Raw genomic sequence first — 17,822 nt, 5'->3', positions numbered from 1 at the left:
AAGTGATTAAATATTCTCTTTGCCTCACCCCCCCCCCCCCCATTCTATATCATTCTTGTTCTTTTACATTTGTACTGAACATGTACAGTATTTTCATTCCAGTTACTGCAGCCAAAACATCTAATTCTTTATCATTCCATTTGAATTTAAGTTCCAGAACACACTGGCGCCATTTGTACGAAGCTGAGACGACTACTAGAACTGCACGCAGTTATGTCAGTTCTCTAAAAATATTTTACAGCCATATTTGTATGTGATTTTATTGAAAATAAAATAAATAACATGTACATAAATTTGCATCATTTTGAAATATAAGGATCTGGAACTCTCCTGAAGACTGCCAGAAATTTCTCACCATGGTTACGGGAAACTTTCTGACCTTCTTCAGAACTGTCGTACAGCTTCTCAATAACCGGATCATCCTTCTGGAAACAGAGAATGTATTGGTTATCAGTTGCAAAAATTGCAGTGTTACTAACTGATTCCTGTGACTACTTACAATATCGTCATCCGAAAGCCGAACAAACAAAGGATGCTCAGTGAAATGTTGCACCATCCATTCATGGAGGTCCCTGACGTCTGTTACTGTATACACTACTGCCTGAAAAGATGAAAACATGGTGCTGTATCACAGAGAAGTAAACTAGTAAAATGGTGAGTGAGAGAGAGAGAGAGAGAGAGTCAGGGGGCTAGGGTGGGTTTGGAGGGGAGAGTATGTGCAAACATGTCTATGACCATTTCCAAGGGTGGCTGGAGGACTGAACTGTAGTAAGATAAGGCCACAGAAGATACAGAAAAGATACAATAGGTGTAAAACATATGAGCAAAACTTCATTTATTTGGGTACACTAGATTGAGGTGCCCATTCCCAATAATAGCTCCTCCAACAGCTAAAACTGCTCTCATTTTACAGTAATTTGTACTTTTCCAGAGTCACATGCTAAATCCAAGTGGTGTTAAAACACACATAACACAAAGATCTTCTTCATACCTCCAAGCAAACTGATCCAATCACCAAATACTTAATATCTGCAAACATGGTTGCTGCCACTTCACACTGTGTATGATCCAGCCAGACATCCATTAGCACAAAATTATTTATTCTAATGGTGCCTCCAACCACCAGTATAACTCCAAATTATTATTCTGTTCACATCTGTTAGCTACCTTGACAGTCTATTACCCAAAAAAGTGATGAGACTGCATCAGAACTTAATGATTTTTTCCATAGATTTTACAGAAGCATGTTGTTTGTTGCTTAGTTACCCAAAAAAGAGCTATGACTGCATATGAAATTAATGAATTTTTTGATAGATTTCGGAGGAACATTCTTGTTTTTGCTCAGTATTATCTTAGTATGAATCAATCAAGCAACTTCTATGATATGACACAGGTAGAAGATACCGAACCCCTGCCGTGGGATGGGCTCAATCCCATTTAAAGTTATATTGATTGTCCTTATCACATATTACATTGCATTAACATTCTCTCAGACTATGATGACCTCTGACGACCCTTTCCTATGTCATATGTTTCATACTCATCAGACCACATTTACGATAAATCTGATCCAATGCACAAATATCTCCACCTATCCCATCTCCAGTCTCAATAAGATCAATTTCATTAAAGACTCCTAATGTAAGTTTCACATTGCTTGTACATTCGAACTTCCATCCATATCAAGTCTGTTTCGTCTTTGTGGAGTTGGCTACATGCTGAATACCCATAGGACCATCAATTGTTATTTATTTATTTGATTAAAAGTCAATTTCATTGCAGCTGCTTATTTTTTATGTTGATGTTTACCTAGAGTGTGTGTGTGTGTGTGTGTGTGTGTGTGTGTGTGTGTGTGTGTGTGGATGAGACAGTGGGAGACACCACTGTCTCATCTTCAGGTTCCTGTATGACATATTTCATGAATCAAGAGCCACCAGAACCTGAGGCAGATGTATTATATGCAATTTTCTTGATGGAAGGGCAGTTACAATACTTGCATTCAAGAAGCAAATTCAATAGGTACCTGACGATGAGACATTATTATCTTGAAATCAATAGTTAGATGTGAGATAAACATAAAAATAAAATATAAAATACAGCTGCAAGGACACTGATTTTCACTGAATAAAAAAATCCATTTTGTGTCTTCTGGCAGTTTGAAAGCACTATTTTTTCTTAGTTTGGCACACTTACTGATGCTAATTAGGAGTCAATGAGCATTTATTATAAGGTTCTGGAAAAGCCTAGGAAATACATTTTGGAACTTGACTACAACTTGGACTTCTAGAAGGTGCCTCTAGAGGTAGTTACATGACTTCAAAATCAATAGCATTATCATCTGAACAGAACAATAAATGGCATACCTGGAAGAAAAATGAATTACACAGTGAAATCGCCAGCAGCTGACAGCCTCTAGTTGTGTAAATACTCATTTCATAATGTAATCTACTAAGTCACAGGAAAAAAATTATAAGGTGACCAAGCAGTATTTTTTGTGAATTGAATTCTCTGCCAGTGCTGGCAAGATTGTGATTTTAATGATAAAAATGAAAATCTCAATTGGTTTTATAGCGATTTTATTTTCTCTGTAACTTGCGCTTGGCATCTTGGTTGTGAACAAAGAAGGCAAAAAAATGATAAGCGAATATATAAAAAATATTGCAGAATCAGGAAAGAAAATTTCAGCACCCAACTGATATTTCTATGCTATATACAAATTATACTGGCTTCACACAATCACAACAACCATACACTCTGTGCCAACAAAAATAAACAGAATTTTTAACTTACATCAACAGCCAAGACATAAGCATATTCTGCCAAAAGTGTTTTGTTAATTATTCTCCATTTGTGCTTAGACTTCTTGAAATGAGGATCAGGGTATAAGAAGAACATTTTCTTCAGCTGAAACAGTTAAACAAAAGTAAGTATGCAGACCAAAGATAATTAAAATTCGGTCAGAAAGAACGTTCCGAGCATACTAACATACTTGTCCTTTTCTAAAAAAGTTGGGAAGATACTTCATTGCATTTGAGCGGAGGCAAGCTATGTTCTCATACTTGCCAGGATACTGGAGCCTCAAGGCAGATATTCGATCCATTACATAGTCTGAAACTTTTATGCGAATTTCCATGCCTAGCATAAGTGTATCCGGGAACATTGGTGATAAAGTAACTGAAAGTAAGTAAATTATTCTTTTAAAAATATTGAACAGTAAAGGAAAAAACAGAACAGAAACAAATAAATATTTCATTGGTTTTCACTTTTTCCTCTATTAACCCCCCCCCCCCCCCCCCCCCTTCCACAGCTTCACACCTGTAGTTGTTGGGGAAGAGGAAATAATTAGTGTAACTGGAAGAGGAAATATGGGGCAAGGAACAGGTAGGAAAGTATAGGCAGGTAGAAGAGGGAAAAATGGATTTTCAGTGGCAGCAGCAGTGAACTGTACATTAACACTGATAATGACCCCAAGTTGAGAGGGGGCAGGGTTACAGAACTGAGAGGTAAGAGGATCTGGTGCTTGTCTGTGGGGGGCAGCAAGGCCACATATGATGAACAGTCTAGATCACAACTCACATCCCACCACATAAATGTTACTAACTTTATCCGTTAAGAATGTCATGTGAAGAGTCAAGTGACCGTCTGGTTCAAAAAGCCTAACTGGCCATTAAGGATGAGCGAGTTTTCGTATCACAGACTTTGTTTGAGCTAAACAACTAAAGTTAACTTTTCGATACTGGCGTTTTGGTGCTGTGTGTGGTGTTGTGATGTAGTGTACTTAATTTTAGCTATGTAAGTCAAGAGAAATTTCCAATAACAGTTTTTGCAGATTCATTTGTTTGTTGGTATAGTACAGTTCACTTTTCCTGATTTCATTTAGGCCTATTGAGTTTTTTTGGATTTCACTTGCTGGATTTTTGTGTAAGTTTATATTTTGGATTGTATTTAATGGTAGGAATGTTGCATATTTTGTTTGTTCCTGCTAAAAAAACACTACTTGCAATGGGTGCTTCATTAGTTTGAAGTTTTTGTCAGTTAAATACACTTCATATGATATTTGTCTGTTAGTGTTTTCAACATGTGACGTCATGATACTGTATTGTATAAGAGCAAAATGGTTGGTATCCCCCATCTTGATAATGTAACCAGCCAAATCTGATATTTCGATAGTTCCAAAAAACTTATATAATTGCTGCTGTACCGATCAACAGAGGCTATATATCAAATATTATACCTTCACTGTAAAGCTGAATTGGGCTTTCTATTATTTAAATTTAATTTATAGTATTAATTCAGGTGTCTTTGAGGCCCCTACAATGATCAGTTAGGTGTCTTCCTCAACTCAACTTATTGTAGTACACACATCCCTGATAAAAATAAAAAGAATGAAACAATACTCATGCCATTATAAATGATGTACTGTTCATTCACCAGATGCTGTAATCAACAATTCAACATGCTTGTCACTTGCTGTGCTGCTATTACAGTGGGTGACATAATGGGCAGCTGTATCATGAAAGTATATGTTAGACTGTGAGGTATGGAGACAAATCTCAGTGATGTGTCATTGTCAGGTAGACTGTGAAACTGAAGTCAAAATTACAACTCCCTCAGTAATGAATGTAACAAGATATCTTGCGAAACAATACCAAATGCCTTTTCTGGAAATAATCTAGAAAACATAGTTCAAAAGCCTGCTCATGATGGAAATAGGTAAAGTCTAATGGCAACAATCAGATATAACTTCTTTGAGGATGTCTATATTGAAATTGGCATTAGCGAATATAATACGGTTATAGATGATTGCCAACATGTAAAGGGCAAATAAAACATGCAAAAAGACTTGTATGTTCAGTAATTTAGATGAAGTAACAGAAGTGTTATATCTCAATGAGACTCTGGGCAGCGGCATGTAATGTGAACTCTGGCTGAAATTTAGGAGAGCAGCTGACTAAGTACTTGTACCTAGTAGAACAGTTTGTGATGTATGGGACAGCCCATGGTACTATCTATATAATGAAAGTTCTAAAGGAACAGCAACTAACACAAACCTTACGAAGGTAGACAGAGAGAAATGCTAAATGAAACAAGTTTGGTTGTCAAATGACCAACACATTAAGCCTTCAATGACTACTCTATCAGAACATTATCTTATGTAAAGACTGCCAGTGGCATGAGGAGCTGAAATTTAGCATAGCAAAGCAAAAGCAGAAATGCTGAACTCAATTCTCATATGTTCCCTTACAAAGGAGATCCATGGAGAACCAGTCAGATAATTCTGCAAAGGTAAGTCACACACACACACACACACACACACACACACAATTAGAACCACATGAACAGCTTAAATAACTACAATTGGACAATATCAATATGCCAAAGCCTGATGGAGTCCCTATTTGTGTCTGAGATAGTACACATTTAAATCATAATAGTGTGTAGATACCATGGACAAAGAGCTGTGACCAACAGCAGGAAGGAAATACAGACCACAAATGTCTGCAAAGGTAGAAGTGCTCAACAAAACTATTGTCCAATATCATTGGCAACCATCTATTGTACAATCTTAAAATATAATCTGGACTCTGTAGCGAGGTATCTTAAACACAATAACCAGCATGGGCTCTGAAAACATCACTCAATGCAAAACCCATGGAAACCATGGATCACGGCAGTCAGGTAGATACAGGATTCTTGGATTTTTTTGATTCAGTAGCACACCAACACTTATTAACAAAGTACGATAATACGAGGCGTTTTTGTTGTGGTCTTCAGCCTGTAGACTGGTTTGATGCTGCTCTCCATGCTATTCTATCCTGTGCAAGCCTCTTCACTCCAAATAAGTGCTGCAACTTACACCCTTCTTAATCTGTTTACTATAGTCACCTCTTGGTCTCCCTCTACAATTTTTACCCCCACACTTCCCTCTAATACTAAACTGGAGATCCCTTGATGTCTAAGAATGTGTCCTATCAACCTGGGCCCTCTTCTAGTTTGCCAAAAATTTCTTTACTCCCCAATTCCATTCAGTACTTCCTCATCAGTTATGTCTAACTGCCTAATCTTCAGCATTCTTCTGTAGCACTATGATTCAAAAGCTTGTATTCTCTTTGTGTCTTACGTGTTTATCACCCATCATCTCTACTTTGGCCACTACCAGTTATTCTGCTGCTCAAATAACAAAACTCACCTACTACTTTAAGTGTCTCATTTCCTAATCTACACTACTGGCCATTAAAATTGCTACACCACAAAGATGGCATGCTACAGATGTGAAATTTAACCAACAGGAAGAAGATGCTGTTATATGCAAATGATTAGCAGCATTCACACAAGGTTGGCTCTGGTGGCGACACCTACAACGTGCTAACATGAGGAAAGTTTCCAACTGATTTCTCATACACAAACAGCAGTTGACCGGTGTTGCCTGGTGAAACGTCGTTGTGATACCTCGTGTAAGGAGGAGAAATGCGTACCATCATGTTTCCGACTTTGATAAAGGTCAGATTGTAGCCTATCACGATTGCGGTTTATTGTATCGTGACATTGCTGCTCGCGCTGGTTGAGAGACAATGACTGTTAGCAGAATATGGAATCGGTGGGTTCAGGAGGGTAATACGGAACGCCGTACTGGATCCCAACGGCCTCGTATCACTAGCAGTCGAGATGACAGGCATCTTATCCGCATGGCTGTAATGAACGGTGCAGCCATGTCTCGATCCCTTACTCAACAGATGGGGACCATCTTCGCGAACAGTTCGATGACGTTTGCAGCACCATGGACTATCAGCTCGTAGACCATGGCTGCGGTTACCCTTGACGCTGCATCACAGACAGGAGTGCCTGCGATGGTGTACTCAACAATGAACCAGGGTGCACAAATGGCAAAACGTCATTTTTTTGGATGAATCCCGGTTCTGTTTACAGCATCATGATGGTCGCATCAATGTGGAAGCGTGTGTTCGTCATCGCCATAGTGGCATATCACCCGGCGTGATGGTATGGGGTGCCATTGGTTACACCTCTTGTTCGCATTGATGGCACTTTGAACAGGGGGCGTTACATTTCAGATGTGTTACGACCCGTAGCTCTACCCTTCATTCGATCCCTGCGAAACCCTACATTTCAGCAGGATAATGCACGACTGAATGTTGCAGGTCCTGTATGGGCCTTTCTGGATACAGAAAATTTTCGATTGCTGTCCTGGCCAGCACATTCTCCAGATCTCTCACCAATTGAAAACGTCTGGTCAATGGTGGCCGAGCAACTGGCTCGTCACAATATGCCAGTTACTTCTATCATGTTGAAGCTGCATGGGCAGCTGTACCTGTACATGCCATCCAAGCTCTGTTTGACTCAATGCCCAGGTGTATGAAGGCCGTTATTACGGCCAGAGGTGGTTGTTATGGGTACTGATTTCTCAGGATCTATGCACCCAAATTGTGTGAAAATGTAATCACATGTCAGTTCTAGTATAATATATTTGTCCAATGAATACCCGTTTATCATCTGCATTTCTTCTTGGTGTAACAATTTTAATGGCCAGTAGTGTAATTCCCTCAGCATCACCTGGTTCAGTCTGTATACATTCCATCATCCTTGTTTCATTTTTGTTGATGTTTACTTTATATCTGCCTTTCAAGACACTGTCCATCCCATTCTATTGCTCTTTCAAGTTCTTTGCTGCCTCTGACAGAAAACAATGTCATCAGCACACCTTAAAGTTTTTATTTTTTCTCCCTGAACTTTAATTCATACTCTAAATGTTTCTTTTTTTTCCTTTACTGCTTGCTCAATGTACAGATTGAATAACATTGGTGATAGGCTACAACCCTGTCTCACTCCCTTCTCAACCACTGCTTTCTTTTCACGCCCCTCAATTCTGATAATTGGCATCTGATTACTGTAAAAGTTGTAAATAGCGTTTTGTCCCTGTATTTTACCCCTCTACACCCAGAATTTCAAAGAGAGTATCCTAGTTAACACTGTCAAAACCTCTCACTATGTCCACAAATGCTATACATACAAGTTCGTCTTTCCTTAACTATGTTTTAAGATAAGTCGTTGATTCATTATTGCCTAGTGTTTTCCTACATTTCTCTGGAATCCGAACTGATTTTTTCCGGTGTCAGCTACTACCACTTTTTTCCACTCTTCTATAAAAAATTCGTGTTAGTATTTTGTAACCATGACTTATTAAACTAATAGTTTGGCAATACACTGAAGCACCAAAGAAACTTGTATAGGCATGCATATTCAAGCACAGAGATATATAAACAGGCGTAGCAGTCGGCAGCGCCTATATAAGACAAAAAGTGTCTGGCGCAGTTGTTACATTGGTCACTGCTGTTACAATGGCACGCAGTGGGACACAGCATGTGTCTGTGGTAGCGATGAAGTTTTTCCCGTGTGAGAGTTGCATTTGTGTGTGTGTGTGTGTGTGTGTGTGTGTGTGTGTGTGTGTGTTGTTGACGAAGGCTTTAATGGCCGAAAGCTATAATTGTGAGAGTCTTTTTGTGGTGCCTGTCTGTGACTCAGCATCTCCACTATATGGCGAATGGCAACTTTCCTTTTCATAATATTGTTAGATTCCTTAAATCTTATCTTTAAGGGAGACCTTCATGTGTGTGATATGAGTCAACATATATATTAACAAAGAAACTAGATGTAAAGTCTTTACTAACAATAATTACTTTGTAATATAGTACAGTTAACAATAGATCTGCTACTTCTGAGGACAATCGATATTGGTACCCTCAACTCACTTAAGTAACTACTGTTTATCTCCCACTCAGAGTGGACACATTCATATTTATCAGAGAATAACAGTTACCTACAGCAGTATAGGTACAGGCCCATTTACTGTGAACAGTACTACTTCTCGTGCAGCCGAAACGAGCCTCTTGTGTTACTTCTGATGCACAACTCATGATCTTGATTATGGACTCTCATTTAGTCACAATTTTAAGAAGTGCTTTGTGACTGAATAAGTTTAATATATTTTGGAGTTTATTTTTTCTCTTTTTGACCTGAAAGTTAAATTTAAGTAAGTCACTCCTTTTTTGTTTCTGTCTTCATACTAACTACTCAGATTATTTAATGAAAAATGACTCTCCAGTTTAGTCTTAAGGCTGGAAAGTGGCACGTGTACATTCCAAGATCGCTATATGCGATGAACAAGGATGATCTGTATCACCACTGTGAGTGGTTTCATGACAAGGTTCATAAGGATGAAAACTTTGCAGGGTAAGTTGTAGGGTATGAAGACACACAATTCAAACTCAATGGTACTGCAAATTGACATAAATGCATCTACTGGGACCCCGAAGAAGGCAGTAAAGATACTGGGGCTTAATGTGTGATGTGGTCTGCCATTGTGTGGTTTGATTGGTCCCTTCTTCTTTGAGTGCACTATAACTGGTCAGACATTCCTTGGTATCTTTCAGTCAAGGATTTTGTGTGCCATCCCAATCTTGTATGGAGATGACAGGTTTTATGTATGCAATGAGATGGACACTTGCCTCACAATTAAAAAATCAGATTGACCCTGGATGATTACGTGGACATTGAGTAGGTCAAATAGGGCCTCTTGAGAACCCACCTCACACTTCTGATTTGATAGCTGTGGTCTTTTACCTGCCGGTGTCCACAAACGATGACTTGTATCAATAAAAACCTACTATAATCAATAAGTTTAAACAAGGCTGCATAATATGGCTATGAAGTCTTTCTTGAATAAATGTCTCTCGGTGTACATGCCGCGTCAATTCAGGATAAAACTCCAAGCTTTCGCCCACTACCTCCATGGTCATCATCAGGGCTAAAACTGACTGTCGTAAACTGTAAACTAGCGAGGCTCCCACTTTTATAAACACAGGACGGCTTCTGATTGGCTGCAATACGTCATAGCAACAGCGATATGGCGCGTAGTGAAGTGGTGCACTCTACTCCATAGATGTAGTTTCCATTCCGCGTTGCTTGCAGCGTCATCCCTTGAACCAGGAGGTAAAGTGCGGGAAGTTTTCCTCTGCGATTTTTCTTTATCCGGTGCACTCTTCCAGGTGTTGCTAAGTGCAACGTCAAACATTTGAATGGTGTACATCCAAACATAAAATTTACAATGGAGGTATAGAAGGAAAGGAAGTTACCATTTTTAGATGTGTTGGTGGAGTGAAAACCGGATGGACGACTGGGCCATTCTGTGTACAGGAAGCCAACACATACATACTTATATTTGCATAGCCACAGCTTCCATCATCCGTCTCAGAAGAGAGCTATGCTGAATAGATTAGTACACAGAGCCAGGACTATTTCCGACAAGGGCCACCTCGGTCCAAATGGTTTTTCTGCCGGTGAAATTAAATCAGTATTGTCCAAGAAAGCAAGACATGATGCCGTCCATAAACAAGAAGAGGACCAACACATAGCACGGCTTCCACTTTCCAGTTTTCCGACCACCAAGGAAAATTAAGGAAATGTTGAGACCAGTCAAAGATAGTCTCGGCTTAAGGGTGACGGGAATTTATAGTATTCCTTGCGAAAGCGGCGCCAGTCTGTAAGAACTGTTGCCGACTGTTGCATTGAGCACCAGCGCCACCTGAAATATAGGTATTTGGAAAAGTCAGCAAGTTAACAAGCATAAGATTTTATTTGAAGAAACGAGAGTAATAGCCCACACATCGAATTACTGGGACTCTGTGATCCAGGAAGCAGTCGAAATTAGACTTAGCGATAATAACTTTAACAGAGACACCTGGAAGAGTGCACTGGATAAAGAAAAACCGCAGAGGAAAACTTCCCGCACTTTACCTCCTGATTCAAGGGATGGCACTGCAAGCAACGCAGGATAGAAACTACATCTATGGAAGTAGAGGGCATCACTTCAATACACGCCGTATCGCTGCTGCTATGATGTATTCCAGGCAATCAGAAGCCATCCTGTGTATATAAAAGTGGGAGCCTCACTAGTTTATGACCATCAGTTTTAGCCCTGATGACGATCATGGTGGTAGTGGTCGAAAGCTTGGAGTTTTATCCTGAATTGACGTGGCATGTACACCGAGAGACTTTTATTCAAGGCTGCATAATGTACTGCTGTTAGGGCAGGTACAATGACTGATGCTTGGCACCATTTAGAAGCTGCTGGCTGTCATTTCTAACATATAACTTTCTCTGTCTGCGCCAAAAGTTGTTACTGTAAATCAAATTTATAGGAAAGCAAGAGCAATGAGTACATTTATTGGATGTTAATGGACAGTAAATTTCAAACAAGGGCAGTTCCTCCAGGTTGACGGATGAGACAGAAGTTCTATTGCTGTGTCAGACAAAATAAAAATTTGTTTATTCTGAAAAACTAAATGAAAAGACATATCCTCATTTACTTTCATTATATTTCAAAGCACAACATTTGAAATACATAATGAACAAATTAATGAATAAATGACCAGACTTCATCTTACATCCATCAGGCAAAAGTACTAGTGACAAAACCTACTTGTACAGAATAGTCATTCATCAGTTTACACACCATGCACAGACATGGGCCTCATTGCTTACTCACTCAGCATGTATTTTGGACCTGGATTTCATATAACGATGATAAAATCAAAGTGATTCAGCTAATTACATTCCACCTAACTGAAATATTTTTATTCACATTAACGGTTTTGTTGACCAACAGCTAGGTATGGATGTTGCACAGCTGCACAACAGTTCAAATTGATGCCCAAGATTAACCTAGGAAATTTCAACTTTCATCTTCAAAAATGATCTCACTGTCATGCTGGGAACTTGGATACACACCATTTACTTCAGGTATTCACCTCACTGTAAAGAATTGTTATTGAGAATGTGCAGAAAGCAAATTTATTACAGAATGTTTAATACTACCCTAGATTTACTCACTGAACCAAATAGTTATTAAGGATTTTACTCTGTTACCTAGGAGACCACCATAACCACAGCCAATATCAGCAAATTCCACACATTTTGTCTCTGATTTTTCAGCTGAATTTCCTTCTGAATTATTTTTGAAGTACGCTGGATACAACTCTGACCAATTCATTTTTTCTGGGTGTACTGGGCTAGAAGCAAAACAAGTGGTGACGTTAGAAAACAGCACTTATAAAGTACAAGCAAAACACTGTAGTAAATACAACAGCTACAGTTACTAGCTAAGGATAACTGAGTGTTTTAAATGAATTGTTTGATGTGCCTTTGTCTCTAATTCAAACAGTGGAAAATCTTAGCAGGAATATCAACAATTATGTAAAGGGCAGATTGCCATCCACCATAAATTCATTAACTTATAAGGAAATTCTGCAGCTGTTTTTTACTAGGAATTATTCTTTGGTCACTGAAAACTTAAACTCACAAGTGTTCTCGACTAAACCAACATCAAGATTAGCCTGGTCTTTAGCGTTGTAATTAAACTGTGTAAGTGTGTTTAAAAATGTGTTGTTATCTAATGACATCTTCGACAGTCCTTTATATTCCTTAATAATGCTATGATAATTATAACAATAATAATAATTTTACTTTCATTAGGTCATTACAGTAATATAAAATGTCACACACACACAATATAATAAAGTTGATAATTTAAAGAAAACAAAAGGCTACTTATTAACATTACAGTTTTATGTTGCATTTGGTACATTCCCTTATATTGCAGAATTGGTTGACTACAAACCAGTCAGACAGTGTTTGTTTGAACGCTTGTTCTGGTAAATCTTGTACAGTAAGTGGGGGGCTTATCAAATAATTTGCTGTTAAGTGATTTAAGTCTGTGATACAGAATTTAAGTGCATCTATTGCTTCTTGTGTCATAACAACCTATATTTTCTCCGTCTTCCTCATATAAACTAAAACACGGAACATTTTGTGTGTGTGTGTGTGTGTGTGTGTGTGTGTGTGTGTGTGTGTGTGTGTGTGTGTGAGCGCGCACACTCTTAAATAACAGCATACAATATTATGCTTTCAAATATGATGTTCTGACATATATTTCAGATATACAATCCCAAAGCTACCAACAAATAAATTAATCTTTAAAATTTACCGCTAACATATTTACAAGATAATTTATCATCTAAATACACCCTCAAAAATTAGCTACCGTTACTTATCTTATTGGTTTCTTTCTCCTGCTGCCTTTGACTAAAAGATCATTTAGACACAGAGGAAGCACTGTTTTCTGTTCACCCACAACACTTCACACTGTTTCTTCTACCTTAGCTCTCTTCCCTCCTTTGGATGGTAGCGTTGTTGCTGTTGCTGTTACTGTTGCTGCTACAACTATTCTTGTTAGTGCTGCTTCTGCCACTGTAGCTTTTGCTACGGGTGCTGCTAGTTTTGACAGTGCTGCAATTGTTATTACTGATGTTGGTGTTGTAGCCACTGGAGTTTCTGGTGTGTACTCAGATGATTCTCCACATGTCCCTAATGTGAATGATGATGTATCAGCAGCCAGATTTTGAAGGTGATATTCCTCAATTGCATCCAACGGTGATTCTTAAATTATAGCTGCAGGTGACTGCAATGTTGGTGATATTGTTGTTGGCAATACTGCCCTTGTTATAGCTGCTTTTTCTGTTGTAACAGTACTGGCAGTCTGTTTGGTTATCAGTTGCTTGTCCAGTCTGTTAAGATGCAAGCTGTGAGCAGTATGAAATCTGTGACCAACGGAGCTGGTGTCAATAATGTGGATGTTTCTGAAAGGATTGCAAATATCTGAGTAACGTTCATTAGCCACTGTGATTTCTTTGTTTACAGAGCAGCATTGTGGTAAGTCAACCTGTGTGGTATGGTGCAGTAAATGACATTTGTTTGTGCATATGGCCATTTGAGATTTGTTTTTATATGTCATTTGGCCCCCTATTAAAACAACAAAATTGTTTTGGTTCAGACTGTCCCAGCTGCAGATTTTACTGGCTTCACTACTCCACACAAAGGGCCACTTGGTTTCATGACACTGGTTGCTATCAGCTATGTTGAGTCATTAATAATTTCGGCAAGTCCGTGTCCATGGCTATCTGATAGCACTAATTGTTTATCTACATTATTTGCAATTTTTGTCCAGCACTGATTTGAAGTTTGTTCACATTGGCTACCTAACAGATTTTATCACTGTGCACTTGGGTTCTTTTGAAAAGTGAAACGGATAGATGACTCACCGTTGCAGTTACTGTTTGGGTGCTTGTGTTGTTGGTAATGGTATATTTTAAAATACATATATCTTATAAAAGCTCTGTAATAACTACGTCTAGTTTTTGGCCCAGATCATCTAATTTCGTGCAAAACCACACTTATAGTTTCAGGTATATATTATTATTATTATTAGCGAATGTCCCCATGGGAGAACGATAAGCAGGTGATTAACATTTCTTAATGTTCTTCTTATTTTCCCAGTATTTCTTCATTGCCTCCCCAAAGGCCTTCTTCCTTTCTTCGGTCCACTTTGGTCGGAAAGGTTTAGATTCCGTCTCTGGAGTAAACTTCCACTTGTCGATTTTTCTTCTGAATGTATCCCGGTCTGATGTGTTTGTTATGTCAATTTTTGCCTTTTTCAAATCCTTCTTAACTTCAGTTACCCAGGGTATTGTTGCCTTAAGTGATGTCATATAGTCCAATAGACGTTTAGTTAACCTGTTTCCAGGTAATCTGTCTATATGTCCATAAAACTTCATCCGCCTCTTCCTGATATCTGCCTCGATGTTTGATATTTTTTCGGTTGTCTCGGTAGTCTGCAGCCTGTATCCATCTTGTGTGTATCGTGGTCCTAGGATTTTTCTAATAATTTTTCTCTCTACTTTCTTAATTTCGTGTAAATCTAATTTTCTATTCAGGGAGAGTGTTTCACTTGCATATGTGACTGTTGGTTTGATGACTGTGTTGTAGTGTCTGATTTTAGTGCCTTTTGATAGACATTTCTTGTTATATATATTTTGAATAAGTCCGAATGCTTTCTTGATTTTCTGTAATCGGTTTTTTTGTGCTATTTTCTCAAGTCCTGTTGGTTCAATAACTTCACCGAGATACTTAAAGTGCTTGACTCTAGTTATTTCACCATACTTTGTTTTTAGTTTCGAAATATCTAATTTTGAGCAGATGAATTCTGTCTTCTCAAAGGAGATTTGCAGGCCAACCTTCTCAGCACATTCTTTAAGTGTCTCAATTTGTTTTACTGCTGTTTCTTCACTGTCAGTTATAATTGCCAAGTCATCTGCAAACGCTAAATAAGGGATGTTCAATTTTCCTTTACCTCTTCCTAGTTCAATTGGCTTCCACAAGCTTTGTTTCCTTAGTGTTACTTCCCACTCTTTCATAACTTTGTCCAAAACTATATTGAATAATAGTGGTGAGATCCCATCTCCTTGTCTTACTCCTGTTTTAATTGAGAATGGTTCCGAAATTTCCCCTCTGAATTTAATTTTTGATTTGGTTTCTGTTAGTGTTTGTTCAATTAGTTTTCGGGTTTTAGTGTCTAGGCCTCGTTCTTCGAGAATGTGACATAGAGACTGTCTGTCTATGGAATCGTATGCCTTTTTGAAATCAACGAATGTGCAGATTATTGGTTTTGACCTGATTGCTTTAATCTTTAAAATAGTTTTAAGGTTGAATATCTGTTCCGGGCATGATCTATTAGGACGAAAGCCTGCTTGGTAGTCTGAAATTGTATGTTCTAGTTGTTCTTGTGCCCTCTTTAGGAGACATGCAGATAGAATTTTGTAGGTAACTGGTAAAAGTGAAATGCCTCTGTAGTTGTTTACGTCTGATCTCTCTCCCTTTTTGTGCAATGGGTGAATTAGTGCACACTTCCACTCCTCTGGGATATTTTCTGTCTGCCAAATTTCTTGGGTGATGCTAGTGATCTCTTTTAACGAATTTGGACCAAGGTTTTTCAGTAGTTCAGCTACAATTCCATCTTCTCCCGATGATTTATTGTTTTTGAGTTTTCTAATGTGACTATAAATTTCTTCTTGAGATGGTGGTGGTGAAGTCTCATTCGTGTGTTCTGGTTGTAATCTGGGGAATCTTGTACTTGGTTGTGGGCAATTTAGGAGTTGTGAGAAATATTTAGCTAGTTCTTGGCAATTTTCTTTGTTAGTTAGTGCCAATTTTCCATTCTGTTTCCGGAAGCAGAGATTTTGTGGAGTGTATCCTTTGATTTGATTTGCGAATATTTTATAAAAATCTTGAGTGTTGTGGTTCTTAAAGTTTTCTTCAATTGTGTTTAGTTGTTCATTAAGGTATTTTCTTTTAGTTTGTCTAAGTATTTTAGCTGTTTGTTTTCTCACTTTGAAAAATGTTTGTTGTGTGGTTTCTGATTTGTCACAATTGTAATTTAAAAAGGCTTGTTGTCTCTCTTCTAATGCGTTATCACAATTCGAATTCCACCATGGATGCTTGGATATTTTCTTTAACGGAATCAAATCTCTTGCTTTCTGTATAATTTTCGTTCGGAAATCTTTCCAGTTGTTTGTTGGTTGTTTATCCCATGCTTCTGTAATTTCTGATTCCTTGATATTTTTCAAGTCAAATTTGGGAATTAGTGGTGATTTCCTTTGGCGTTTCCTTTTTGGAGTGAATTTAATTTTAACTCTGGTAAGGTAGTGGTCAGAATCTATATTTGCCCCTCTGCGGACTTGAACGTCGTGTATTTCTTTCTGGAAGTCATAGGAGATCGCAACATGGTCTATTTGAAATTCACCAAGCTGAAGGTTTGGTGATCTCCATGTTTTTTGTTTATTGGGGTCTTTTCGAAGTGATGTTGTCACGATTTTTAGGTTGTTTTGCTGACATAACTCGATGAGTCTCATGCCGTTCTTGTTTGTGAATTTGTGTGCAGGGTAATTACCGACTGTTTTTTTATATTTCCTCTCTTTGCCAATTTGCGCGTTGAAATCCCCGAGAAGAATTTTTACATCCTCCTCTGGAATTTTGGACATTTCAGTTTCGAGTTTTTCCCAAAATTTTTTTGTCTTCTCCGGTTCTTTTTTGTTGGCAATGTTGGTAGGTGCATGAACATTAATAAATGTATATATTTTGTTGGTGTGCTTGATTCGCATGGTCATTAGTCTGTTACTGATTTGATTTATGTCTATAACAGAGTCAAGGGTGTCTTTATTTACAATAAAAGCCATGCCAAATATTGCAGCTCCTTTGCCAATTTTCTTGTCTGTTTTACTTTTAAAGATACGGTAATTGTTGTAGTCTATTGTTTCTGAATCAGGTATATATATATAAACACATCCGCTTTCAATCATGTTTTGATAGGATGTTACACAGTAAAATGAACTTACGATAGCGCAAGTATCACTTTAAAAACGACCAAAATTAGTAAATGAAGTTACTCACTAGTCAAAGCAGTGGTCTGCAATCGGATTTGAATGAGCCCGTTGCCTATAGTATTTCTTCTGAGGAAGAGCTGCTGCCATTTCAGTGACCAACAGAAATTGGTAATACCACACAATGACACAAACCAAAACTTAAACAATCCCACATGCGTGGATTTGTAATTGTACACAAACCAAAGTTAATATAACAAAAGCAAAGAAGAAGAGATGCGGCCAGAGTTACAAATACCGGCACTTCCAAAGCAGTACAAGTAATCGCCATTACTGTGAAACGTAAGGATAATATTTGGGAAATATAGTGGTATATAATAATTGGTGGAATGTTTGCTGACTCTTTCAAGTCGTGTTAGAGTTCAATATTTCGTTTTCGTATTTTGCAAGAACCAAAGATGTAATATATGGAGCTGAATCAGTGATCTCTATTCTCTATGGTATATAGATCATTGTGCTGAATATGATCTTTAGCGT

General features: G+C 38.1%; 1 protein-coding gene across 2 annotated transcripts; it reads right to left on the bottom strand.

Moving 5' to 3' along the window:
- Positions 1-205: 205 nt before the first annotated feature.
- On the bottom strand, positions 206-17,608 carry LOC126176170 (tRNA (guanine-N(7)-)-methyltransferase). Of its 2 annotated transcripts, none has more exons than XM_049923322.1 (6): positions 17,356-17,608; positions 11,941-12,083; positions 2,990-3,174; positions 2,791-2,904; positions 500-601; positions 206-422 (listed from the first exon to the last, which is right to left on the bottom strand). In XM_049923322.1, exons 1-6 carry the CDS (start codon positions 17,433-17,435, stop codon positions 300-302), a joined length of 747 nt encoding a protein of 248 aa, XP_049779279.1. In that variant the 5' UTR covers positions 17,436-17,608; the 3' UTR covers positions 206-299. The 2 variants fall into 2 exon arrangements, with proteins under 2 accessions (XP_049779279.1, XP_049779271.1); XM_049923314.1 differs by having other exon boundaries at positions 211-425; positions 17,356-17,607.
- Positions 17,609-17,822: the final 214 nt, after the last annotated feature.

This window comes from Schistocerca cancellata, chromosome 1 (assembly GCF_023864275.1).
Source record: "Schistocerca cancellata isolate TAMUIC-IGC-003103 chromosome 1, iqSchCanc2.1, whole genome shotgun sequence".
Lineage (NCBI taxonomy): Eukaryota > Metazoa > Arthropoda > Insecta > Orthoptera > Acrididae > Schistocerca > Schistocerca cancellata.
This window is presented reverse-complemented; position numbering and strand designations above follow the sequence as displayed.